Consider the following 26,942-nt stretch of genomic DNA (forward strand, 5'->3'; position numbering starts at 1 on the left):
GAAGCTTTATATTTTTATATGTGTGCGATGTAAAATGGTAATTTTGTATAATTTCTTAAAAGCTTGCGCTTTCTAACATTACTTATTTATTATTCATATTCTTCTTAACAATTAAGCATGGTGGATCATTTCATAGAAAAGCTTACATATCATAACACTTGAAACATTTCTAAATTTTGTTTTTTTTTATACAAAACATGATACTAGAATCATCCAGCATTACAAAATACAATATTGTTTAGTGTCAATTCATCTCATTGTTATAACATTTCCCGCAAAATTTTTATTATCACACATGAAAAATACTTTTTGTATGGGGATATTATTTAGCTTTACTAAATGTCAATTAAGGAAACAGATTATTTTTTGGAAATAATTTTTGCAAATGTCAATGCTCGTGCGAAATAGAATTTACAAGGCATTTCTTTTCGCTGCATGTTGTGAGATAGCATGATATTTTTCAGGGATTATCAAATGATCATAATAATTTTGATTATTTCGAGAGTGCTCTTTTAGCAATTTTTTTCCGTTTCAAGAACAGACAGCGATGTCTATCAAAGTATCTCACGAACGTCTATTTTTCTTATTTGTTACATATTTATTTGGATTTAAAGTCACCGAAATTTTGCTGTAACACAAACAAGAGTCTGTTACATCGGCATCTTAATGAACTGGAGCTCAGAACGTAACAATATAGAAACAATTCACAACATGTAAGTCTGTCCTTACTCACTTCCTTCTAATGACATATTTTTAATGGTCGCATTCGCACATACACTACGCTTAGACAACACACATGTAGGTTTAGCTTCTATTACCATGCGAGATATACGTATTGAAATATCCAAAAACCATGTTCGAAAACAGTTCTTTTTTTATTTGTTTTTAATCGAAAATTTGTCACTAATTTCATTAATAAGTAAGAATTTCCCTTTCTACAAATATATGTAAAATTCTAATTGTTTTTGAAGAACTGTTTTCCAAATCTAGTGGTACGGACCTATATTCACTCGATTCATATCATTAACAAAAAATTAAAGAATGCATTGGCATGTGTTCTAGCTTGCATTGATGTTGCCTGAGAGAAGTCCTGTATTATCACTTTCCTATGCTACTGCCAAGAGTCTCATAGATAAACGCGTATACATTAACAATATAGCTTAATTCTATAGAATTAAACATTAAATTAAATTTATTTATAATTTATATCATGTAGGAGAAACTCAGCTGTCTATTCGTGATTAGAATTCTAATATATTAATTAAAAGATCTTCCATTTCAGCGATATATGTATAAAAACTACCTTTAGAAAATTTCTCTGTTCAAGAAGTTTGAGGAAAATAGGAAAAGCTCTTTATTAATATGTTTCGATTTTATATTAGATATTGTTTACAACGTTTAGTAGTTTTGTCCAAGTAACGATATAAAAAGATTCGATGATCGCAGCAAGATTAAAGAAGCTAACCTTTTAATATACATATGTATATCACTGATCTATCAGTAATAAAAGATTGGTAATTTGATACAGGACGCTGTGATAAATGAACTGAAAAATAAGACAAGACTAGTTCAGGAGAAGAAATTGTTGCAGCAGGATGAAGTGTATAACGGTGCTCTGGAAGACATTCTTCTTGGACTTAGATCAGAACCATACCGACGAGCGGATGCGGTTAGGCGTAGCCAACGCAGACGTATCGATAATCATAGGCTCTCTCGCACTGCCGAAGAACTAGAACTTTAAATCTGTTCCATTCAGTGTATTTCTTATTTTAGGGAAAGTAATTTGTTTTTGAAATAATTTTCACCACATTTCTTGCGTTAGTACATCAACGTTTTCACGTAAAGCTCTTTCAGGAAAGTGTTAATTTAATATTTATAACCTCCTACCAAAAATTATAACATAATGTAATTTGAACGCTCGGCGAATGTACATTTACCAGAGCGTCTGAATTTTTTCAACATATTTCGCATTCAAAAAACCAAAATAATTTAAAAATTTCATGTGATAAACTGCTTGTAAACTACTAAGCATGAAAGAGTTGCGCGCTACATTATCGAGCCAAAATTTATAAATAATAAATGTACAGTAATGTCCTGTTAAGACGTTTGGATCTGAGAAGACTGGAATTAATGAATCTGGATTCATCTCTAATGATTAAACATATACCGAGAAGAGACGTGAGAAAGAGGGGAAACAAGTCTTACGATAAACTATGAATCATCACATTCTAAAAATGAAATTTCCAGAATCTTTTTTGCTGTTTCTCCATAAAAAGGATTTTAAAGGATTTGAAGGAATCTTTCAGATTAAAATGAGTCTAAACATTGATGCAGTCGGGTTATTTTGAGTTAAATAAAATAATCAAGTTAATAACACTCGAAGTAATCAGGAAAATCTCATCAGTGCTTTGTAGCTTTTTACACTGAGAAAAAGGAAATGTTATAGAAACTTTGTGTTTTATCAATCGAGGTGATTACTCATTGTTTAGCAGCTTCGAATGGCACTACCTTCATGATCATCTCCCATTTACAGCTTATTTAATGTATTTATCTAGCTCGAGAAATGATGGTTGTTTTTTTAGATATTGACAGGACATTACTGTAACATGGTAGAGTTGTAGATATAATAATTTAAAGCAAATATTGGAATTTGATATTGAACTATTCGTACATAAGTCACTTATACGGTGCTATAAATTCATCGAGATCCAAAGGAAAATTGAATTTAAAATGTGAATCATGACATATTCAACACACAGTAACAACATAATAATGTTCTTCTGTTTGTTCAATACGTATTCTTTCTATTGTACAAATTTAGCGAACGTAACCAAATACGTTTGCAAAATATCATAGTATGTAGAAAATTAAGCAAAGCACATTTAGGAAAATTATACTATTATTTTTGCATTGTTTTTTTTTATGAGTACTACCTTTAAGTAATTGAACATAAAAATTGTTTCCATTGAATTATTGTTGATTGTTATATGCGTTTGAAATATTTATAATTCCAATTTAATTTGTATCTGTTAATCGTTTATTCGAAAAAGTTTCTAAGAAAATGAGAGAATAAAAGACGATGCAGATTCGACGGTAGTAATAACGACGATGAATACATACGAGAAATTTAAGTATACTTTTGCATATTTGTAAGACTTTTGGCAAGGTACAGTTCCCAATTAAATCGTAACATTCCATGGATATAAAGATCCTACAAACCTTAATGAAATTTCCAAGCGACAGAAATAACTATTTTGAGATAATTACGAAAGTAATACATTTACAAGTATAACGAATTCCAAAAATGCAAGCACTGCAGCATATTTTTCTCAAAGTTTGAAGGTCAATTCTTCGATACACAAATAACAAACACGCACAATGATAGTCTATATTTAATGTGAAATTTTTGAAAGAACTTTTTATTTTATTACGCACAATATCTAAAAGTAACACAACTTGTTACATTCCGCCAGAATTTCAAAATGCGCTCAATATTATGAATAGATACATAGTATGGATCAGTACAATCGCTTCTATTATAACGCATAAGTAAATAAAATATAAAATAAAACAGAAATATCAATGTAAAATACATCACTTGCAGCAACATAGCAAGAATCAAATTTATAACAACAATAATTAAATCGAAGATTATACGTGGATTGTAATAAAATTATGCGTTATAATTGAATCGAATATAGTAGCGATTTTTCACATTGTTTATTGCCATGCGATACAAAAACAAAATAGATATATAAAAGACTAAATATATAATTCACCCTTCAATCCAATTTTAAGATGTATTTGCTACAAAATTTTGGTAAAATTATACATAAACTTTCTATGCGCCTCTTGATGATTACATATCTCATGTTTTTTGAAGAATATATAATTATATTTTCACTTTTGTACGTTTTTAATATTATATATTATCGATTGAAAAAAGATGTAAATATTAGTGTAATATACGACATATGCTAATAGTTATAAAAAAATGTAATTACTAATTGTAGATCAATTGCCAATGTGATGTTTAAATAAGTGTAACATCTCTGTGTTATAAATATCAATTACATAATATTATTTGCTGCGCTGAAATACAAAGAAAATTTGAAATACTTGCAACAACAAAAATTTATCTCATAAATTTTTAGCATAAATGTAAATATTGTGCATTTTATTAAATAAGTTATGCGAAATAGGCATGTGCTTTACTTTGTATAAAATTTATTACGAATAAATATACCAATGTATTGTATAAATACATATATATGTATATACATATATATGCAAACATAGATATATTTTTTTCGTATTTGTGTGCCATTTTGTTTAATACTGCACAGCATATTTTTATTTGTAACAAGCAGTATATTTTTCTTAAAACGTTGAAATAATTTAAACAAAAACGAAAAGAATATAATGAGTTGTGAAAAGTTCATTAAATAAAATAAACATTCTCTGAAGTTTTATTTATTGTTTATGTGAATAGACTACATTATTACAATATTGTATGTAAAATATGTCTATATACAAATATACAATATACAAAAGGCACAATATATCTACATTCTTTAGATCATGTACAGAAAAATACAAATAAAATTTGAATATACAAGTGACTATCTGTAACAAATAAAACAGCTTTATTGCTGTATATTGTAAGGTGAAAGTAAACTTTTAATTTTTTTAAAATATTGCGCTTCGCATACAAATTACTTAAAGATTATCTGTAAATAGCTTGCAGTACATGGTTATTAATTTGTCAAGAGAAAAAACTGTTCTATATATCTATTTTAGTTAGTATTATACAAACTTACAGAAAAATATTTCATTATTGTTGTAGCCTATTGCGAGTATATCCATATGGTTCCTTGATAAATCACAATTAACGAGTTACAAATGTCATTTGTTTTAATTGATTACTTTTACATTAAAAAAAATTCCTTTTGTAATGACAAATATTTTTTATGATTTTCAGTAGATTACTATTTGTGCATGACATTAAAAACAATTTAAATATGATGACAATTAAATATGTAGAAATAATAATTGTCATTATAATAAATTTCGTTAGAAACGTACAAATATAATAAACTACATATAAAGCTACTTCGCAGTTTTTGTTCGTTGTAATTATTATCTATTGTGTACGAATGCATTTTCATGATTTGAGAATGTAGGTATGCATTTAAAAGTACCTAATGTAAATATAATTACAAATTATAATAAAGTCAATTAAAATGTGTGCGCGTGTATGTAAAATATTGTTGTATCGTTAACAATATAGTAATCATAAGACATCTGACTTCCACTTTTTTGTGTAGACTGTAATGCATAAATTTGATCAAATTGAACAGATTAAAATAATCTCCGCATTTCTAGAAATATAAAAGATCACTGTTTTTTTCGCTTTCCGCGATACTTTATCACAAAGTTAGTTATTTTTAATATTTTTCATTACTACTTGTAATAGTTTAAAGGAAAACTTGTATAATAACTAACGTAAAATACACGTAAATGCAAAGAAATTGATATAAAATTCGATTAACTAATGCTCTCTTTCATAATTTCGTAAGTATCTTTGTTATATAATTAAACAAGTAAATGTTACATATATATCACTGCAAAATGAATTGTGCGTATTATGAAAAGTTTAAGTATCATGACAATTTTCTGTAATGATTTTATGCATTGTACTTATATAAATTCACAGGTAAATTTTTAATCGATGAAGTACCAAGAGTATTTTCTACAAAATATTTCTATAAAAAGTTACTAATATTATTCCCAATGAGTATCAGTGAATAAGTTTTGTATACAGAGAGACATATAAGCTGTATAAAACCGTATTTTGAATTTACCAAATTCAAATCAAAACAATGCTTCAATGGAAGCAGTATAATGATGTTTCTATATTATAAAGATGTAATATAATTTAAAAGTATTCTAAGAATATCAATTAAAACCTGATTAACTTTATAGGAATGTAAAGTCAGCTACGAAAATATACCAATCATCAGAATTTCACAATAAATTTGCATGATATAAATCATACAAAAATTGAATTTTCTAACATTTTGTATTGCCACACTATATCTAAAATTTTTATATACAAACATAACAATATTAATTTTTCAGTTCCATTAGCTCCAAACACAAGTGATTCAAAATGCAATTTTTTAAATATTCTAAGTTTTCCAGTTCTCTTTAATACAAAAGATAATCAAAACAAAGATTTTATGTAATAAGTGACCAAGATAGAAAAATATGAAATAACTGTATACATGTGCATAAATGTAGTTTTAAAAATAGTTATAAAGTTAGATGTTATGTTAAACTAGTGGAAATAAATTATATAGACATTAGTTTTTAAACTCTTTGGTTTCATCATAATAATTATTACATAAAATCCTTGGTTCTAGTACTGCTTACAATCGTTTCCTCAATTCAGAAAGTTGTTCCCTAGTGTTAGAAAATTTGTAATCATTCAATTCTTATGACATGTATAATAAGAAAATTTCAGTTCACCTTCATTCATCAAATCTTTTGATGTAATTATTCTTTTGCAATTATTTTAATAATACAATGCCATATAATTTACAAAGTACGCGGGAACAAAAACTTGTATTAAAAAGAAAATTACATAATGATAAGCCATATGTTTATAAATTAATAAGCATAATTCTGGAAAATTGCTATCAAAATGAAAAACCAATTTTATTTCAAGATTTCTACAAGAAAAATAATAATACTGATCAATATATTTTTTCTTAAAGGAATAATGTCAAATTAAGGATCAGCTATCAAAATCAAAAGTTAGCAAACAAAATGTTACTTAATTATTCCGTACGAACTAAAACATTCATTATCGCGATTCTTTTGTTTAAATTTTTAAACCAAAAAGTAATGAACTATTAGAATTACATTAATTACTTAAATTACGGTTCAATTTTCACAATTTCTCAATGGAACAAAACTTTAATTCCTGAAAATACAAACTCAAAAATATAAAAGTATAAAATATTATGTTGCTACCTCGAAATAGTAGAATTCTGTATAGAATCTTTAAATCAAATCAGGAAAGAAAAATACATTAAAATATTAACAAATTTTGCACATGGCAATTTGAACACAAACTGGTTAGTTTCATTTGGTTTATATGGCATGAATCTAGTATTTGGTTTTCTTGTTACTTAATATTCAGTGTTAACAAAGATATATTTTTAAAGATAGAGTAATTAATCTTAAGTATAAAATAAGTTACTTTTACGTTTGTGAGTTCTGGTTACCAGTATTTCCAATATATATGCTTTAATATAAAAGAGAAGCACTGGATTAAATATCTGTACAAAATAGAAAGATCTTAACTAAACTATTAGCAAACTGATCCTTTTTTATACAAACATGTAAAACCGTTGTTATCGACAATGTATAGAATACAAGATGCTATGTACAATATATTGTATATAATAGTCTTCTTACAACCCTTTAGTAATCAATATTCATCAAAAAGATGGAAATATATTATCAATGTATATATATATATATAGTATATAGAGCATTAAAAATTTTCAATTCATGTTTTCATTAGGCAGTTTTTACTTCCTTTGTTGTATAAAACTATTATGAAAACGTTTGCTTTTCCGTTATAAACGGAAATAATCACGAGATTTACATTAATACAATATACATAATATATATTGTCTTACCAGAATATTCTTTCCTAATCGACATCTTAATACTTCTTTGACTATAATTTCACTTCACTATGTATCAAACACTAAATGTTGAATGCATATGTTTGGATCAAAAGTCATTTCACTTTTTATTCACATTTATCATTATTGGAGCATTAACGACTCGAGATTTCTATGCAAAATCGTGTCCTTGACAGCATTAAATACAACTTTTATGTTTTCTGTATCCACAGCAGTAGTAAAATGGTGAAAAAGAGGTTTCCTTGGATCCCTTTTAACAGATATAAACATTTCAAGTATAAAATTCTGCACATCCTTCATGGAATGTGAATCTCCTGTGAATTGTGGAAAGTACCAACGAACATTCGTATCAGGGGATCTTACTTTTTTGTCTAACAAATCGGTTTTATTTAAAAATAGAATGATAGACACTCCACCAAATATCATATTGTTGACTATTGTATCAAATATATTTTTCGATTCTTCCAACCGATTGGTTCTTCTGTAATATTAACAGATATTTTACATGATGATTCAATCCTCTTAGTACATAAACTTTAAACGAACATACCTATCTTCTAACAACACTTGATCAAATTCGGATGATGAAACAAGAAAAAGTATCGAGGTAACACAATCAAAACACTGGTACCATTTTTGTCTTTGTGATCGTTGTCCTCCAACATCAACAAACAGAAATGGAATATTATTAATTTGTATGACAAATTCTGAAATTCCTTTAGTTGCTTTTCTGCAATGTAAAATATCTTGATGTGTAGGTACATAATCCTGTAAGTAAATAATACTTATAATAGGCTAAATTATATACATATATAAAAGTAACAAAATACAGTTTATGATTCATAAGAAATTAGATAATAAAATTAAATAATATTACCACTCTTGCAATCCTGTCAAGATTATCCAAGAAATATTGAACTGAATCACTCTGTGAAGAAAAAATATATTTTTAAAGCATCTAGTGTAACATGAAACATAATTATTGAAAAAAAAAAGAAAGAAATATCTTACTAATTGAAATTCTCTTCTTCTATCAAAGGCTTTTCTGATCGATGCATCTTTCCATAAACTTTGCAAAGCTGGTACGTAATGAAGGAACAATCTAGCATCCAACACCATAGTATTTTCGAATTTCAATAACTGATAACCAATATCATAATTTTTAGAGTTTTCCCATGGAATATTTAACTTATCACGAGCATCTACTAAGACCTTCATTCCTTTAATTATATTTTGGTAAATTACATGTTGATATTCTTTAATTAATTCAGGCTGAAACAAATGATTATTATAAATATTAGAAATTTATATAAATGTATTTTTTTAGAAACATGAAAAGCCATCTAAAGAAGCTTACATTTGAAAATCTATCTTTCATAAACAGTTTAGATACTATATCCATTTCATATATTTGTAACATGTATGTCTAATGATTACAATTGCTATAAATGGTAAAACAAACAAACTGATAGAAAATGTTTAAACTTAACAGTCTATATTTAATGTATACTTGTTGAACATTTCTTTCAAATTACATTCATTTCAAAATACATTCAATTTTATAAATAAGAAGTAATAATTTAGTTCTAAAAATTGATCTGAACAGCAATTGATATGTAGATTTATATATTTATAATTATTTTCAAACATAAATGAATAAACAGGACTACAAACAAACTAGAATTCTTTGTTAGTGACAATACAAGTGACTAAAAATCATATTTCGTAGATTTTTAATGGAGAAATATAAACGTTATTTGTTTTTATTTCAAATTTATTTTCTCACATTTTTTAGCTATTATATTTTGGTTAACCACCTTTCTGTAGCGAGATATTTAAACGACAACTACAATAACATTGACAGAAGCTCAAATAAAATTACACATTTCTATGAACGAATTACACGTAATCCAAAGTTGAAACATTTTAAAAAATAACGAGAATATATTGTACGACATATTAGGAGGAAATTGAGCTAGGAACGAAATTGTCTTGGTGAGAAACGAAGGATGTCTCACCTCGAATTTAATTCCGTGAATAATTCGCATCTGTTTGAGGAATGTCGACTTTCCGCTCTCGCCTGCCCCGAGGAGCAGCAGCTTAACCTGTCGCCGAAGAGTTTGACGATCCTTCTCCAGCATTCGATCGATTTCTTGACTTTTGTAACGCTGCTCGATCTCCTCGGGGCTGAACTTGAACCGCAGGCAACAAGTACATGACCACGTTAAGGATCCCGCCATCTTGCTACCCTGCTACCCTCCTCTTCCTTCCTTCCGGCGTTTCTTCCGTGTCAGACTGTCCTTCCGAAGGAATATATCCTTGATCGTCCAAACACCGCACATACACAGATAGAGAGAGAGAGAGAGAGAGACAGAGAGAGAAAGAGAGACAGAAACACGCAGACCCGTGAACGAGTGTTCTCGCGAACCGCGTATCGTAACGTAATGCGCGTATCGAACGAGCCACCCGTGAACAACCTGTTCGTAATTGCACGGGATCGGCACACCAAGCGATTCAGAACCGCATTTTTCACCTAGGCGTAGCCGGGGAATGCAACCACCGAATCAACGTCAACACACCAGAGAATCGTCGTTTCGATTCTAGCTTCGCACCAGGCCCCACACCTACCGTTAATCGCCAGACTCACGCCGCTGGCTGCCCACGATCGTCGTCTCTGGTTCCTCGCGGATTGGACATGATTAAATAATCGTTCTAATTACCGAGTAACAGAGCTAACTCACGCATCGTTCTCATCGCGCTTTATCCAGCGAGTGCGAGGCCGACCCTCACCGCCTTTTATATAGAAAACTTTCGTTCTTGGTTAATGATAGTACCGACAGGATTCACGGCACCTGTACTTCTCTCGACTCAAGTATCGAGACAAACGTGCAACGGATCACCTATGCCGAACTACATAATAATAATGCGGGGGAAGAAATATGCGAAACAGCGAACGGGAAAATCTACTCCCCACCACGACATATTTGTTGTGAGATACTGCCGCAACGCATACACGTACAGGGCGCGCACACGGTCTCTGAAACCGACCGAAAGCACACCTCTCGGTTCAACCGCGTGATCGGTTTTGCGCGCTGTCATTCGTCGGGAGGCCTTCCTTTTTTTATTTATCCTTGTCGATACTGCAACGCACTGCGACCGAGATTCCCCTTGAACATCGTGCGTCAACGATTACACAGTTTTGGTTATGTGGAGGGGAGAGAACAACTCATTTTTCCATAGCTTCCTATCGTCGATTGACAAATCTCTACCTTGCGTTACTGTACTTTACCTTCTTTTACTATATGCCGGTTTTTCAATCAAGCATAGGAGACGATGACAAGGCGCTAGATTGGTGAATATGATAGATATCAGTACTGACCAATCCCAGTAACTCACTTTTGAGAACGCCGCAGATTCCTTTGTACACATATGACTCATTGTTGCTGTTATAGATGGCGTGGTAGTTCATAGCAGATAATTGTAGTTGTCAAACAGAATCGAGGAAGTACATATTGTGAATTTTAAATAAACAATTTATAAAGAAACATGTCATTAGCCGATGAGTTATTAGCAGATCTTGAAGAGAATGACGATAACGATGACATCGCGGAAGAACCGGAGCCGGATTTTATTCCGGCTTCTGTTTCGAAAACCATCGAAGAAGGTCAGCTAGTCTTTATTTTCATATAATACTATTTTATTTACTAATTAGTATTTACTAATAGAAATATAGTTCCACGAGGTACTGTACTTTCTAAATACTGAACATTAATATATTAATCTTTAATTCACTTGCAGAAATAAAAGTAGCTTCTGTAAGAGAATTGGCAAAACTTCGTGATTCAGAACAGTTACAAAAAGTAATGTTACAAATAGAAAAATACAGTAAAATTCCTAGAAAGTCAGCAGATATTATTGGGCCTGTTGAGTCTGATCCAGAATATCAACTTATCGTCGAAGCTAATAACATGGCTGTAGATATTGATGATGAAATAGGTATAACGAATGTTATAATTTTTAATAATTTACAATGCTCTCATACTTATTATATATTGTTCATACAATTATATTGTAATTTATATTTTTCAGCTACCATACATCGATTTGCCAGAGATAAATATTCCAAAAGATTTCCAGAATTGGAATCTTTAGTTGTTGGTCCATTAGAATATGTGATGACAGTTAGAGAATTAGGAAATGATTTAGATAGAGCAAAAAACAATGAAACATTGCAACAATTTCTTACTCAAGCAACAATTATGGTGGTTTCAGTTACTGCTTCAACAACTCAAGGGTAATTTATTTTGTGATAAATTTTTAAGGTATAAATAATCAGATAAAATCTTTTATGTGTAAATTTATTTTATTTATAGACAATTATTAACAGAAGAAGAAAAGGAAGCTATTTGCGAGGCATGCGATATGGCAGTAGAATTGAATAACTGCAAGTTAAAAATATTTGAATATGTTGAAAGTAGGATGGCATTTATCGCGCCAAATCTTTCTGTAATAGTAGGTGCATCTACAGCAGCAAAAATTATGGGTATTGTAAAAAGATATATACTTACTTCTTTCAATCCAGAGAAATATTTAAATCTGCATTAACATATATTCTGTCGTTAGGTGTTGCTGGCGGACTGACAAAACTTTCCAAAATGCCAGCATGCAATGTTTTAGTTTTGGGATCTCAAAAAACCACATTATCTGGATTTTCTCAAGTTACAACATTACCTCACACTGGATTTATATATTATTCTGATATTGTACAAGAAACACCACCAGTAAGTTAATATGCAATAACATATGTGTTAAATGTATCTTTCAAATATTTTTTATTGTTGCTAATTTATCTTTTCAGGATTTACGAAGAAAAGCAGCAAGGCTTGTGGCAGCAAAGAGTATGTTAGCTGCCCGAGTTGATGCGTGTCATGAAAGTACAGATGGTCATATTGGTCAAATGTTTCGTGAAGAAATTGAGAAAAAGCTCGATAAGCTTCAAGAACCACCTCCTGTTAAATTTGTCAAACCTTTACCAAAACCCATTGATCCAGGACGAAAGAAACGTGGTGGTAAACGCGTCAGAAAAATGAAGGAACGTTATGCTATCACTGAATTTAGGAAACACGCAAATAGAATGAATTTTGCAGATGTAAGCTTCTTTCTTCCTTTTTCAGTCTTTTTTTATAATATTCATATTAATGGAATTTTAATGGTTTCATAGATCGAGAATGATGCTTATCAAGAAGATCTCGGTTATTCGCGTGGAACAATTGGCAAAGCAGGGACCGGTCGTATTCGACTACCACAAATCGATGAAAAAACAAAAGTACGGATATCAAAAACGCTTCAGAAAAATTTACAAAAACAGCAACAATGGGGTGGTAGTACAACAGTTAAAAAACAAGTTTCCGGTACAGCATCTAGTGTTGCATTTACTCCATTGCAGGTAAACAATTTATTGTATATATGTTAATATATAATTTATTGTATATATGTATATAATTAGGGAAATTTAATATATATATTGTATAATGTATTAGATTTTATACATATATATATATATTAAATTTCGTAGTTAACATAATTTTCATTATTAAATTGAATATATATTTGTGGTTACAGGGTTTGGAAATTGTAAATCCACAAGCCGCGGAAAAGAAAGTAAACGAAGCCAATGCTAAATATTTTTCGAATATAGCTGGATTTTTAAAAGTGAAAAAGACATAAGGAGACCGTACATAATATACAGTGTAATATATCATTAGTTCAATAAATTTTAACATGTTGAATGCCACAACAGTTTTACAAGGTATTGCCGTTGCAACACGATGAATTTTTTATTATGCGAAAATATAAGTTGAAATATTACCTACAAGAGACATGTTACAGTGTATAATCGTCATTAATGAATTTATCTCACTGATGTCACTGCTGATCCCCATGGCGCTGTAGTGCAATTTCACAAATTCATTTATTTTTTGCGATTATATATTATCTCATAATGTTCCTTCGCTTTGTTAAATAATTGTTCTGCGTTATGTCCCAAGACCTACCATAAACCATAATCCATCTCTCGGTCATACTTATTTGGATCCGCAATAATTCCAAAAAACCGTCACAAGATTTAGCATTTTTTACTTTTCTGTGAAGGTCCTTAATTGCCATCAAACATCTTTCAAGTCGAAACGTTCCTTAGAGTTATTGTTCATTAAGATAAAACACGGAAAAAGCGGGTTTTTACCATGTTCGACAGCCACTGGTGAGGGGTGCACATAATACATCTATATTTTATATATAAATAAAATTATTTTTATATGTTTTATATTGCATTAATTTCATTACACCATTGTAGTAACGATAGTAATAATACAAAATTTATAACTGTTGACATTTGTTCAAATTATGGATCTCTACTAATCTTGGTGCGCCGGTCACCAGTGACCCCCATGGCATTTAACGTGTTAACTACATTTGTTATATATATACATAATTATGTTTTGTAAACACAAGGTATGCTGTATTTATATATAACTGTATCTTATATTATTTAAATAATGACAAAGTAATAGTAACTACAACGTTGCATAAATATTAATTTTTCCGCACAGCATTCTTTCAATATGATGAGGAAAGTTTAAAAGAACACGTAATAAATTTTTGTTTCTTTGTGTTTCTGTACTTCTAGTATTAATAATAAATTTATTAGGAAGTATTAAATTAGAAACATTTTATTTCAAATTAATATTTAAAATTGTTGCTATTGTACACGTTAATCAGGAATCTAATATCCTTGGTAAAAAGAGCGGGATATGTTGCCCAACAAGAGCGTAACTGAGAAGAAATATATGTCGTCCTAAGTTTACGTGTATGTGATATACGCAAACAACTTACAAATATGATAGATGACAGATGACCTGGTGGTGAACTGATCGTAAAAATAAACAGTGCGAAAGACTAGAGTGAAAAGGTATGCTAGCATAAACGCTTAGAGAAAGAAGGATGGATATACATATATGAGGTGCGTGGAAGAGCGAGAAGCGTGGTCGTGGCGGTAAAAGGTAGAGGAAGATAAGAAGAACACCGGGTGGAACGAACGGCAAACCAGAACTGGGTGTCGTAAGCTAATCGTTGAATGCTTTGAGTACTCGTGTGTGTTCTTACTTCGTTCCTCATCTCCTTTGAAGGATGCGTATATTATGCGAAGTTTCACGTTGGTTGTGTGTTCCACTTGATATTACGCGGGAAATGTGATTGTGCATTTATTGTGATACAGAAATTATAAGAAAATTGTTGTGACAAGGTGGAAATTCTGGTTTTTTCGCTGTGGTCCTGTCAGAGAAACCGGTGGCGAAAGAATAAGTCCTGACGACCATGGCGAGTTTTAAAGACTTACAGAATGATTGGTATACGTTATGTCAGGATTGTACTGACTGTTGGACACGCTCTGGTGAGTCTTTACTTTCTTTTTATACCCATCGTGATTGATAATTTCCAAGAATTATGGATACAGAATATTAAAAAAATTAATATAAAATAAATCTAAACATTTTTTTGATAAATTTTTATAAAATTTTTCATATATATTTTTTGTTATATCTTGTTTACGACTAATTCTGAAATATTAAAATTATTTTAATATAAAAGCATATCGGTTAACGACAAATTTCGTTGAAATTGTTACAAAAAGAAGTCTGGGTGTTATAGTGTAAAAAATGGATGGAACGCAAAACACTTTTATGTTATTATTTTGGTACATTCGGTATACAAAATAAGTCATATAAATTGCAACAGGTAAAGGTCCTCTAAAAGAAATGATGTAATGAAAAATTGTTTGTTGAAACTTTCACGTTCAAATCAATTATTTTTCAATACTTCATTTCACTTAAGTAACATTCTCTTGTAACAGATCACGTGACACACCTTGTACATTATTATATTTATATATTTGTATATGTATTGTGTTACCGTGTCACCATCGGACGACGAGAAATAAGACATAAGAAACGTACATAACAATACAAAATCGTAATATCATTTCAATATATTTATTGGATATTTTAATTCATATTATTAATCGTTTGATTACTTACTAAATTAAATTAAATATGTAACATGTATAAATACATTCATATTTATAAAGAAAACATTCCCCTGTTAAGATAACACTAATTCTCGTATTGGAATACTTATACAATTTCTCTGTATAATTTACGTAATCCTGTGGGGGTATTAATATAGATTAAGTCATAAAATATATATCTATCAGTATTCGCGGTTAGATCTTTTTATATCAATTATAATCTCCAATTAACTGGTTAAGTGGTGGTAACGTAGTTACACAATCTTGTATTACATTTCTCGATCATTATCAATGAAATTGTGATAACTTTTCATTTAAAAAATAGTACGCGAAGTAGTATGCGATGTAAGTAAAGTGAGATTTACTTGAGAGATTTTTGTTTTATATTGTATTATTCATTTTTTTGAGCTTGTGTATTTATGAAACTGAAACGTACGTAATTTCGAATAAAAATAATTTTGTAGGAATATGTAAATTAATTAGAAATTCAGATTTATATTTGAATCGTTAATGTCGATAAATTTTTTATTCAATTAGTATGTGCGAAAGTATACAGCAATAATGGAATGGTATCTTAAGGATCGCTCGCGTGAAATTCTTCAATTATCGGTAGATATTTTTGCAGACGGATAATCTGATTTAAATACTTCATCTAATTAGCGGATACATAGCTACCACGGAGAAAGATCTTTAGATTTTTAATTAGTAGGAAGTAAGGTTTATATCTTTTTATGTTGCGTTCTATAGTGCATGGATATGAGCATCAAAAGGAATTCAGCGAAGCAGGTAAATATAGATAATATTTATTTTTTGAAGAGGTGCGAAATTCTTCGTTGTTTATTGGAAATGATATTAACCTTTCAAATTGTAGCATGATGTAACGGTATTTAGTTTCGATGAAGCAATGAAACTCGAATTATGTTCAATATGCAGAGCATGTAGATATTTTGTGTTTTAAGTTGTTGTCTAACGCGTAATTACGTAACCTGGTAAGATGTGTTTGTTATGCGAATACTTTCTCGCATCAACAATTCGCAATTCGATGTAACATTATACGAGAAAGCGATGAGATACCACCTCACGCGGAAAAGAGCAGTCTCTTTTCCTCCCTACAAGTTTTCGATTAACAAAATCGTCCTGTCAAGACAATTTTCATGCGGGTGAAAGTTTACTTACAACTAAACGATACTTGTTTAACTCGTTTTGCTAACGACGCATATGTGAAGGGATAACAATTTTATATTACTTCCCTTTTCTTCTAAATCAGAGTAAAACAATTTTACTTGTTTACATTTTGTTCGAATTTTCTTTAAAATACAAGGTAGTCGTTCAAATGGTCATTTACTATCTCTCTGCGCAGGAAAGTGTTCTATTAATTCCCATATTTAAGTAAAATCTAACTTTTAATCAGTTTAAAGATTGTCGAAAGATAAGCGGCCGAGTAGAGATCGTGCAGAGGTTGTAGATTTCAGAACAGTGAGAATCCAATTTCTGTGAAAAGTCAGGGTATATATATATAATAGTTTCACTAATTTCGTTCAATCTTATTCCGAGATCGACGTATCCTCCTGGATTCTGATTCGAAGGCTGCATTCATCAGGCAGCAATCCGTGAAACGCTTCTGTATGATGAAAACTATGCGAGAAAAATGAACGAACGTGCCTCGTTGTTCGGTCACGTAACGTGGAAAATTTTATATATGAGCGCCGTACAAGCGTACGCACGTAGCCCTTATCGACTGTCGCGCGTTCTCCGACGACATGTAATCGGTCGATGAATGAAAATTGGTCTATATGCCGCTACATTTGCAACCGTTGAATACGCATGCATTCTTGATCTCTTCTAACGGGCCTTTATTTTAAGAAGTTTTGTTTCCCACTCGAGACAGCTTTTCTTGTTTAACGTGACTGCATCGATCGTCTTTTCGTGTCAGCAGGTTTCTCTTGCGTCTTATATAGAGTGTATAGAAAATCTAGTTGAATTCTTTAGAGGTTAACGCTTTGACAGTATAATAAAATGACGAAGAGTCGTTTTATAATTATCTTATTATGGTCAACGGAGAAAAATATATTTATCCTCAATCATTTCTAATTTTTAGAAGTGAGTTAAAATCAATGGATATGAATTTACAGAGATAGCTAGTATGCATCCATCGACATAGCAAGCAATCCATCGTTAGATAACGCGAGATTGACCTTTTCTTTGCTTCTCTCTTTCACGGAATAAATTTCTCTTTTTAAATCGTGTTTCACCTGTGTTATTCTTAAACAAAAATCAGTTACTTTCCATCCTCGATGAAATCTCGTCTTTTTTTCTTTTTCTTCGATTCGAAAAATCTTGACTAATTGTTATCACGATCACAGAATTTCTCGTAGTCGTAGACGCTTGACTGTAGAATTGAACGAAACCAATTATGCGGTTAGTGTTCCATAATTATCGACTCGCATAGACGATACCGCAACGGCGATCACCACCACCACAATCGATATCTCGCGATCGATCTCTTTGACAAGTATTTGACGCGGAGGAATTCATCAGTCTATTCTATAGTAATCTGAATATCGCGATAGTGAAGTGAACTGTTAAAGTTGTACACTCGGTGGAAGAGATAGAGAGAGGAAATGAATTAAACTATCAGTCGACGACGCCGATTCATGTATTAGTTGTAAGTGTTTTATAAAGATTTGTCAGAATTTGGATCAGTGTTTCCTAAACTTTTTTGAGTCGTGATCCTTTCTCGTAATAATCAAATAATTTGCGACTTCTCCATATAAAAAGCATTTCGAATAAAATGTAGCAATTTATTACATGTAATTGTGTCTAACTGTATATACGATTTTAACGTAATAACAATTTCTAGTACAGACAATTTTTGTGTCATGTAAAAGAAGGGAAAAGAACTATGTATTCAGTAATAAGAATTTCAAAAATGTTTGAAACTGTTCCGATTCCTAGAGTATTGGATTACACTTTCGATCTTTTTTCAATTTCTCTTTTATTCGTATCTTTTTTGATAAACCATAGGCGGTAAGATCTCACGTCCACGGCTCGTTATACAGAATTTCAACTGTTTCCCGGGTTCATGACTAGATTAATGGACATGGGAAAATCGAAAAGCGTAATATTATCGTCAATGTCATTTGTACTGAGATGGATAGGTCGTGATAGGTACTGAAGAAGTACTAGAGTATGATTAACAGTATATTTATTAACAACACTCCAACAATACACTTTGCGTGGAGTTCACGATTGCACTAGCGGTTCGCGGTTACAAGTTCGATTTCTAGACGGTGCGATACGATCGATCGAACAGAGTTCGGGGAGCTCTAGTCAACTATCAACCTCAAATTGGTGACCCCGACGTGATCTGAGACAAAAGAGAAGACCGTGATAGTAGTGCTATTGAGACTGAAACCGCCGCGGTCTTTTTTTGGCGGGGGTCACAAATTTTACTTTGTCGCCCATGATATCCGCGACCTCGAATTGCATCTCCAATAAAGTGAACAACCACCATGTGGTGTCCGGGGGCTGCAGTGAGGGCATGCTGACCATTTTTGGTTGGCTGCACACCTGCTATTCGCAGCCTCGTTAGTACTTGCCATCGCACAAACGTTTTAATTCGCAGCGGTTGGAGTCTTAGTAGCACTATCACGGTCACATCTCTTTCGCTTCAGATCACGTCGGGATCACCAATTTGAGATGGTATTGTTGCAATGGTGATAGTGCTGTACTGGTGTAGATGTTGCTGCTTTTCTTCTCATTTTTGTGTCGTAGAAGAAAAATCTGAGATTTTTCGGGCGCCGGGATTTGAACCTGGGTCCCGAACGTTTGTAACCAAAGGCGCTAACCACTGCGCTACCGTCGTCCGGCAGTAGATGTTGTCGAGTGCCGCTACAGTACTCTGTTTCACTAGATTGGAGTTAGGTTAGAGTTAGGTCGAATTATCAATTATTATCGATCAGAACTCTGTAAGAGGTAAAAATCGCGACTGCCCCGCCAGTTATATAAATTTCGAGATACAGACAACGCGAGACATTCCTTTTTTCAGTTAGCTATAGTACGCACATTTAATCATCCAGTAACTCGTAATACCTCGGGTTATCTCGATCGCACTCTAGTAAATACCGTTACTGCATAAACTTTCGCGCCATGATCCCAAGGGGAATACCTTATCAACCTGACAAGCAGTTTCTATCCACGAATTATGGACACTCTTCCTAGATCTGCCTATTTGACACTCGAACCATCTGCCATTTACGGAAATGTAGAATATTTCGTAAACACGGAACATTATTCTCATAAGATGACTTTATCGTAAACGACGATATAGCATTCGTTTGGAACTGATTTTCTCAGTACGATCAGAAAATGTTACTTTCTCACCAACCTAATAAAAAATACATTAATCGATATTTTCATCGTTTTGAAGTTTCCATTATTGAACACCCTCTTTTATAAGAGCGACATGTACACATACATGTTCTCATGAATAGTTTATGACATACTCCGGAATAGAATTGTCCTTTCTCCGTGAATTGATTACCTTGCTTTTGTCACACAAGATCTCATTCGTACCTTGAACAACCTTTCTAAGTAGAACAATACTTTCGAAAGCATTCAAAGGATCGGTTTCAATGAAACAATGTTCTTCCGATCACCGATACAAGTTGTAAAAGGCGATACACAGGTTCGTTGGAAAGTACCAATCGAATGCACATTTTGATCAAACTGCAACGTAACACTCTCACGTTACTATTGCCGCGACATCAATGATGGATGCATCGACGAAACTCGATCGCGATCCAGTCTTTTAGGAATTACTGCCAATTAGAAATTGTAGAAGTTGCCATTTATAAGCCTGCACTATGATAAAGAACTTGCATTATGGTTACAGTAGATTTATGGTGCGGGCATATGTGTTTTGTGGAAAAGTAGAACGTCTAAACAACTATCTGTGGCAAGTGGAGATGGAAATCTAAGCTTTCCTCAGAGAAATATAATATAATTTATACGATCTGTCGTTCGATAAAGTAACTTTGATTGTGTTAAGGACTTATGGCTTGTTTTTGTATCGAGTTATTCTTTTTTCAATTATGTGTGTCACGTATTTACCGAGATTGGAGAAAATATCTAGTATTTTCGTAATTCTTTTTACATTCAATAGATTTGGAGCATTTAGTCCGATCGCCTCTAGGCGTACACGTGTGACTTACATCGATGCATTTTATTGCCACCGACTCGCAGTTTGATCGACGTAGCGTGAGATATATTTATTCAATTACGCACTTAGTACCGAGAGTCGCTCTCTCCTTTGAGTCTTGATTCTTGGATCGATACGGTCCATACGACCGATTCAAGTACTAAACCAGTGACCAATGTATACGACGTGGTCGTTCGTGATACCCTTGAGGCTGTCGTTAATTGGAAAAGAAATTAGTGGTCGTGAGCTTCGAGTATTTTCTTTTTCTATTTGGTGAACTAGTGGCACGCAAAGTCGACAAGTAGCTACTAGTAGGTCGTAACGAGTGATCGAAAGATATACCACGTTTTTTTCTCTTTTAATTGACTGTTTACAGTTGCATCAACTACTGTAATGGATTATTAGCGACACAATTGGAATCACCAAGTTCGAGTTTCATAATTTTTGGAAAAGAAACATGGTTTCAAACGCGATTTTCTCAAGAACTATGTCCCGAACGTGAACGTGTTATTTCGTATTTCTTCTCCGTTTTTTACGAACCGCGATTATTTGCGTTTTATGTTTTATCCTTTACAGGGAATGTTTTACTTTGATTATCTTGTAGATATGTTATTGCATTTTATGTGCATTCTACATATCTTCGCGCGTTTAAATTTTCCATAAACGTATTAACATCTACAGGCTAATATTTCATTTTTATTATGTTACATTATTGAAACTGCAAGTTACATCGTTTAATTTGATATTTAAGATTATGTGAATGAATATAACGTGTATAAGCATGTAAAGTTACAAATCAATTTTAATTACACATTCTGAAAATATATGTATCTATCTTCAGCTTCTCACCGCAGGGTTAATGACGGTAATACAACTTGCACTTTTCACTTACATTTCACAGTGTTGCTGGAAGTTCTCTTCACGTTCTAACATTCGTTAGCTCGTCATGATGGATATCTATTCCAAGAATTTGTTAAAAATTCCACGGTTTTAATACCAACTTTAAATGAGTGAAAAGTTCCCAATTTCTTATTTTTACGAAAATTATTTTTACGTAATTATGTAAATATTTTATGAAAGTGTTCATTTGTTATTTGTCAATTGTATTAATTAAAATAAATTATTATTCAAAAAGAAACAAATAAAAAAGGTTATGCATATTTTCGCTAAAAACTCTTAGGTACTTAAAGAAGTGTTAATGCGGTTTCGATACAATTTAAATTACTATACGTAATTCGTTTCTTATCTGATAACATTTAAAAGTATTTCTTTATGCACCGTGGCAGAAAAATGATCGATACAGCTGGGGAGAGTTGCAAAATAGATTGCTTCTTCCGTTTCTATGAGCAGCAATTGCCTCGATTTCACGCTGTAACTGATTCAATCTATCATCTGATACTTATTAAACTTTTACCTTTAAGGTCGCACAAACTCATTTCAAGCTGACCTTTCATGGTTGAGCATCTACTCAATCACTTTTTTAACTTTCTCATGTCTTAAAATTATAAAAGTATTTTAGCAAATTTTCATCGAATACTACGTTTTAATATATGTGTATACACCTATGTATTTATATTTATAATGGTATATTTAAAGCTAATATCTAACGATATATTAAACAAGTTTGAGACGAAGAGAAAGAAGAAAGATGTGTTACATTCGCTCGTCCCTATTCAATGAGAGAAAACCTCGAAGTTTCTAATCCCTTAAGTAATAGGAAGACGTATATTAGATTTTTCCATTGAATTTAATTTTTCGAATGTAATGAAAGAACGAAAAAAATTGACGAAACTAGTCGTAGTAGTGAATATCGTGATGATGTCGTGTCATTAAAGCTTATCAGGATTTATTCACGAAACCAATTTTAACTAATATGAAATCTAAGTTTATAAGGTACATTCAACTGTCGTTAAACAGTTTCCTATACCAAATATAAATATAAATATAATATATAATTTGCATACATATAATTGCCTATAACATCGGAAATACAGGTATATAGGAAAGTAGCTCAAAGAAATTGATTTTCTTTTACTAATGACGCGATGCTTACTACTAATAACCTAGTTTCTAGAAATTCACTGTTGGAAAACGTGCATTCTGATTCGGTAATAAAATATAGTTTAAGTGTATTTGGTAAAACTTGGTGGGAACTAAAAAAGGTACATAAATGCTGCTCGATCTACATTAATGTATGACTTTAATTACCCGGTTCGTCAGTTATAGCATATACAGTCGTGGTTTATTTATTTTTGATCGTGTTTCATAATTGGCGGCGTATAAACGAAACATAAAGTTTGTTTGTATGGCGTACCTTCAATTCTTTTGGAATACCTTATATACACCATATATGCTGTTATTACATAGTTAATCTGAATAAAATCGGTCGATATCTTTCATTCGGCAAATCATTACGTTTATGGAATAAGAAAACAAGTTCTGTCAAGGCTATTAATTCAGATGAAGTCTTTTAGGAAAGTCCTACAGAAATTTCTTCGTACAGTGTTGAATTACGTGTACGGAAGCTTTATTGAGCGATCACGTAAAATGTTATGTTTCATAAATGATCGAAAACATGCTAATTTTATTCGTAAATTGTAATGTACGGTGGCTTACAAAAATGTTTGAATTTTAGATATTAATAGAAATTTTGTATAAATGTCTTATATGTGTAATAATATAGAAAACATTGTTATTTTTATTTCTACATTTCAACCGTACTATAACTGCGTTACATTCGTAAGAATTTCCTATGATAAATGTTCACAAAGCTTCGTGAGTGTGAAGTTACGGACGACACGACCAAAGTATTCGACATCGCGTACTTTCGCTCCATTTCAAAGTTAGTATGATTATACATTATACGCGAAGGATATAATCACGTATACGAGCAAGGAAATTACGTATGATAATTCGTATGATCGCATGTGTCACCTACTTTCACGTTGATTTTCTGCATTCCTATTGATCACTGCATTGGCATGGAACATTCATGTGATGGATGAAAACAAATCCAATTCCAAAGAACAGCGATATTGTTGCTTAGGAACAGTTACTGTGTATTTATCCGTTCTTTCACCATTTACTTTCGAATTTTAAATTAAAGAATTTTGCATATCAATCTAATATCCATAGTATTACCGTTCCCCTTAGTGCCGTTTTACATCATATTATGGTTAATATGCAACGCTTTGTCTCAATTTTTAATCTAAATCATCGTGTAAAGTCTGCGTAATATTAAACTAAAGTTTTTATAGACGTGAGATAAAAGGTGAGACAAAATAATACCATACTGTTGATCAATAGTGTACAAACGTACGATCGGACGATTTTCGTGACACCCTCCACTGAATCTTTAAATTTCACATAAATGCATAAATATTTGCAATCTAGTTACATAAAGGATATCGAATCGCTTTCGATTTCTCGTTATGTTATTAGCATTTCGAACAAGATCGACCAATGGAGGAATACTTTCAGCTGTAAGTATACACCGATATACGCATATGCATAATATGGAAGTATTTGTAACTAATAAACGTAATATTGTACACCTGCGGCAGACATTTAAGTGTTTGCGCAATGAAATATTATCTTTGGTCTAACGTATTGGTTATTTAATACGAGATATTTAAGGCTGTTGATGGTACTTTGATCACTTTATATGGTTACGTTGTATTTCACGATATTCGCATATGTTTCGTTACTAGACGTACTTACTTACCCTTACGCATCGCGCGCTAAGGAACTGTAGAATATCGGTTCATTGGCCCATCGATCTCTGCAGACTTATTCTACTTACAATCAGCTCCCTATAACGCAGTTACAACATAGTTCACACTATTTACTCTTTATAGGCAGTAAATAACTAGTGTACTTATACTTCTGTAATTGTTTACCTTTTGTAAAGAACAAAGAAGTTGTACCTTTTTCACGATACTTATGACGACAAAGATTTTAATGAACCAGCTGTGAGGAATTAAGAATTATAAATTCATGCCTGGTAGATAATATTTGAAAAACTTCTATTATCGCTGACAATTAACGAGCCAGGCAATATTTATTAATATTTTGGTCACTAGAAATAATTTTAGAATTGTTTAATGTTAAAATGACAATTTTTCTTCAAATTTTACTTATTATGTTTTTTTAATAACTTATCCCTACTTTTTCGGATACTGAACATTCTACCGTATAGAGTTAACAAATTTTTCAGAATCTAGTGGAAATCAAGCGATTAAATTCGTCCTACATATTTCTACGTTGCGGTGAGAGGCAATTCGATCAAACTCACCTTAACGAAAGTTGTTCGAACACTAGCTACTTTAGGCGCGAAAGCAACGTCAATTCAAATAATGTTAAATAAGTTAGAGAGTTTAAATCGAATACGTTATTTCTTCGCATCGAAAAATAGACGCCTCCCATTTGTGATAAGCATGAAACGATATAAAAGTACAAAATATATCGGTAATAGTATCTAACTATCTTTTATTTTTCTTTCTTCAAAATTATCTTTTTTTAAAATTTTGATTTTAAACACTTTGCTGAGCTATACATATACAGGATCCAGCCGAATAATATGTAAAATGAGATACATTATTTCTTAATAAATATAGAATACAATTTTTCATTCTCAACTTAGTTTACGAGAGAATCGAATTTGAAAATTTATCATAAGTATACTTTAAATTTACTTAAGTATAAGTATACTTAAGTATACTTAAAAATTTATCATAAGCAAAAAGTTATTCTACGCGTGAAAATGCTTTGTTTTCGATAAAATCTAGACATATTTAGTTAGAAATCGGCCTAGTATATGCATATAATAAATCTTCAAATTTATCTTCTTGAAAATGAAGCCTTAAACAGAAAAATTGTATACATTTTTTCTTTATTTTCGCTGTCTCCGCTTTTACATGTTATTTGGTTGGACCCTGTATAGTCAATAACTTTCTTCTATTAACTAGAAGGGAGAACTTAAATGATTTACATATAAAAATGTACTAGGAGACTCTTTGTAATCAATTTACCGACAACTTAAGCTCAATTAATTTGAATTTGGCGTTAATTAACTATATAATAATTTATTTGAATAAATGATTTTTGATTGGAAGTGTCACTCGCAAATGTTTAATTATCCGAAACGTTAAAGCGGACAAAAATGATACGAAATATATATTATCCTGAAATTTCTCGGTTGATGTAGAAACGCATAACGTTAAAAGTCAAAGAACCAATTAACGTAGAGTCAGTCTGGAGAGTAGGAGAGCCCGTTGGTTCCAAGCGGGGAGTACTCTAAATCGTCGATACTCGTCGCGTCGATAGTGCGAGCACACCGACACACTGATACATTCGCGTAATCCCTGTCTCTCTCCTCTCGTCCGGCGTGGCATCGCATTGTCGGCGCAGACGCCGTGGCAACGCTTATTGATCGCGGTTGTGTGTGGTGCTCGGTGTCTCTGCACGCGTCATGCGTCGTCGTCTTTCGCGACGTAGCGGCGGTGCCGGGCAGTAGAATATACTCGTGTTCCGTCTTGTCCGCTAGTACGAGGCAGCCAATAACGACGGTGCTTGTGACAGCAGACGTGTCGTATACCTTCGATACGTCGTAGTGCGCGTAGTTCGCTCGGATGATTTTAGAGATCGCGACGACGATCGACGACAACGGGATGCGATCGAGAAACGCTGCGACGGCGATCGGAGTGTAAATCGTACGGCCGCCTGGTCCATAGAGTTACCGCTAGGAAACGGGACTCCTCCTCGGGTCGACGAAAACGTATCGAGGATCGGAAAGCCACCACTGGTAGTAAGCTTGGCAGGTGGTTCTCAAACGATATCGCAACCGTCCTTTTTCCACATTCAGTGAAAGTGATCGGCGGTGAAGCGTTCTCGAGTTGGCCGGATGCTCGGCCGACAGGTGCGTTCGTAGAGGCTCGCTCGG

General features: G+C 32.2%; 4 protein-coding genes across 5 annotated transcripts in view; 3 read left to right on the plus strand and 1 right to left on the minus strand.

Moving 5' to 3' along the window:
- Positions 1 to 3,742, plus strand: part of LOC100745812 (formin-like protein) — a 32,959-nt gene extending 29,217 nt beyond the window's left edge. Inside the window, 1 exon segment of the mRNA XM_024364478.2 lies at positions 1,529 to 3,742. Within this exon segment, the coding sequence (XP_024220246.1) occupies positions 1,529 to 1,741 (213 nt within the window). The 3' untranslated portion in view covers positions 1,742 to 3,742.
- Positions 3,743 to 7,356: 3,614 nt separating this feature from the next.
- On the minus strand, positions 7,357 to 9,961 carry LOC100745931 (guanine nucleotide-binding protein subunit alpha homolog). The gene is made up of 5 exons (XM_003486146.4): positions 9,740 to 9,961; positions 8,733 to 8,993; positions 8,599 to 8,649; positions 8,272 to 8,489; positions 7,357 to 8,202 (listed from the first exon to the last, which is right to left on the minus strand). The coding sequence occupies exons 1-5, from the start codon at positions 9,959 to 9,961 to the stop codon at positions 7,845 to 7,847; spliced, it is 1,110 nt and encodes a 369-aa protein (XP_003486194.1). The 3' UTR covers positions 7,357 to 7,844.
- Positions 9,962 to 10,790: 829 nt separating this feature from the next.
- Positions 10,791 to 14,433, plus strand: LOC100746170 (U4/U6 small nuclear ribonucleoprotein Prp31). Its single transcript, XM_003486148.4, has 9 exons — positions 10,791 to 11,073; positions 11,174 to 11,385; positions 11,520 to 11,717; positions 11,811 to 12,015; positions 12,095 to 12,264; positions 12,345 to 12,502; positions 12,580 to 12,870; positions 12,943 to 13,167; positions 13,344 to 14,433. The coding sequence occupies exons 2-9, from the start codon at positions 11,268 to 11,270 to the stop codon at positions 13,446 to 13,448; spliced, it is 1,470 nt and encodes a 489-aa protein (XP_003486196.1). The 5' UTR covers positions 10,791 to 11,073; positions 11,174 to 11,267; the 3' UTR covers positions 13,449 to 14,433.
- Positions 14,434 to 14,855: 422 nt separating this feature from the next.
- LOC100746407 (cerebellar degeneration-related protein 2) overlaps positions 14,856 to 26,942 on the plus strand; it is a 51,521-nt gene continuing 39,434 nt past the window's right edge. The window contains exon 1 of one of the 2 annotated variants that reach the window (XM_012394717.3): positions 14,856 to 15,168. In XM_012394717.3, the coding sequence (XP_012250140.1) occupies positions 15,093 to 15,168 (76 nt within the window). In that variant the 5' untranslated portion in view covers positions 14,856 to 15,092. Of the gene's footprint in view, positions 15,169 to 26,430 lie in introns of those variants that run through there. The other variant, XM_012394716.3, reaches the window with a different exon arrangement.

This window comes from Bombus impatiens, unplaced genomic scaffold (assembly GCF_000188095.3).
Source record: "Bombus impatiens unplaced genomic scaffold, BIMP_2.2 scf_0099, whole genome shotgun sequence".
NCBI classification, from domain to species: domain Eukaryota; kingdom Metazoa; phylum Arthropoda; class Insecta; order Hymenoptera; family Apidae; genus Bombus; species Bombus impatiens.

What these genes read in the sequence shown, in the direction of transcription:
- LOC100746170 (XM_003486148.4), top strand. Translation starts at nt 11,268, where the DNA reads ATGTCATTAGCCGATGAGTTATTAGCAGATCTTGAAGAGAATGACGAT. An exon ending in AGATATTGATGATGAAATAG is followed by an intron (nt 11,718 to 11,810) that starts GTATAACGAATG and finishes TATATTTTTCAG; the next exon opens with CTACCATACATCGATTTGCC. An exon ending in TACAGCAGCAAAAATTATGG is followed by an intron (nt 12,265 to 12,344) that starts GTATTGTAAAAA and finishes TTCTGTCGTTAG; the next exon opens with GTGTTGCTGGCGGACTGACA.
- LOC100745931 (XM_003486146.4), bottom strand. Translation starts at nt 9,961, where the DNA reads ATGGCGGGATCCTTAACGTGGTCATGTACTTGTTGCCTGCGGTTCAAG. An exon ending in TTCACGGAATTAAATTCGAG is followed by an intron (nt 8,994 to 9,739) that starts GTGAGACATCCT and finishes CATTTGTTTCAG; the next exon opens with CCTGAATTAATTAAAGAATA. An exon ending in GAAGAAGAGAATTTCAATTA is followed by an intron (nt 8,650 to 8,732) that starts GTAAGATATTTC and finishes TTTTCTTCACAG; the next exon opens with AGTGATTCAGTTCAATATTT.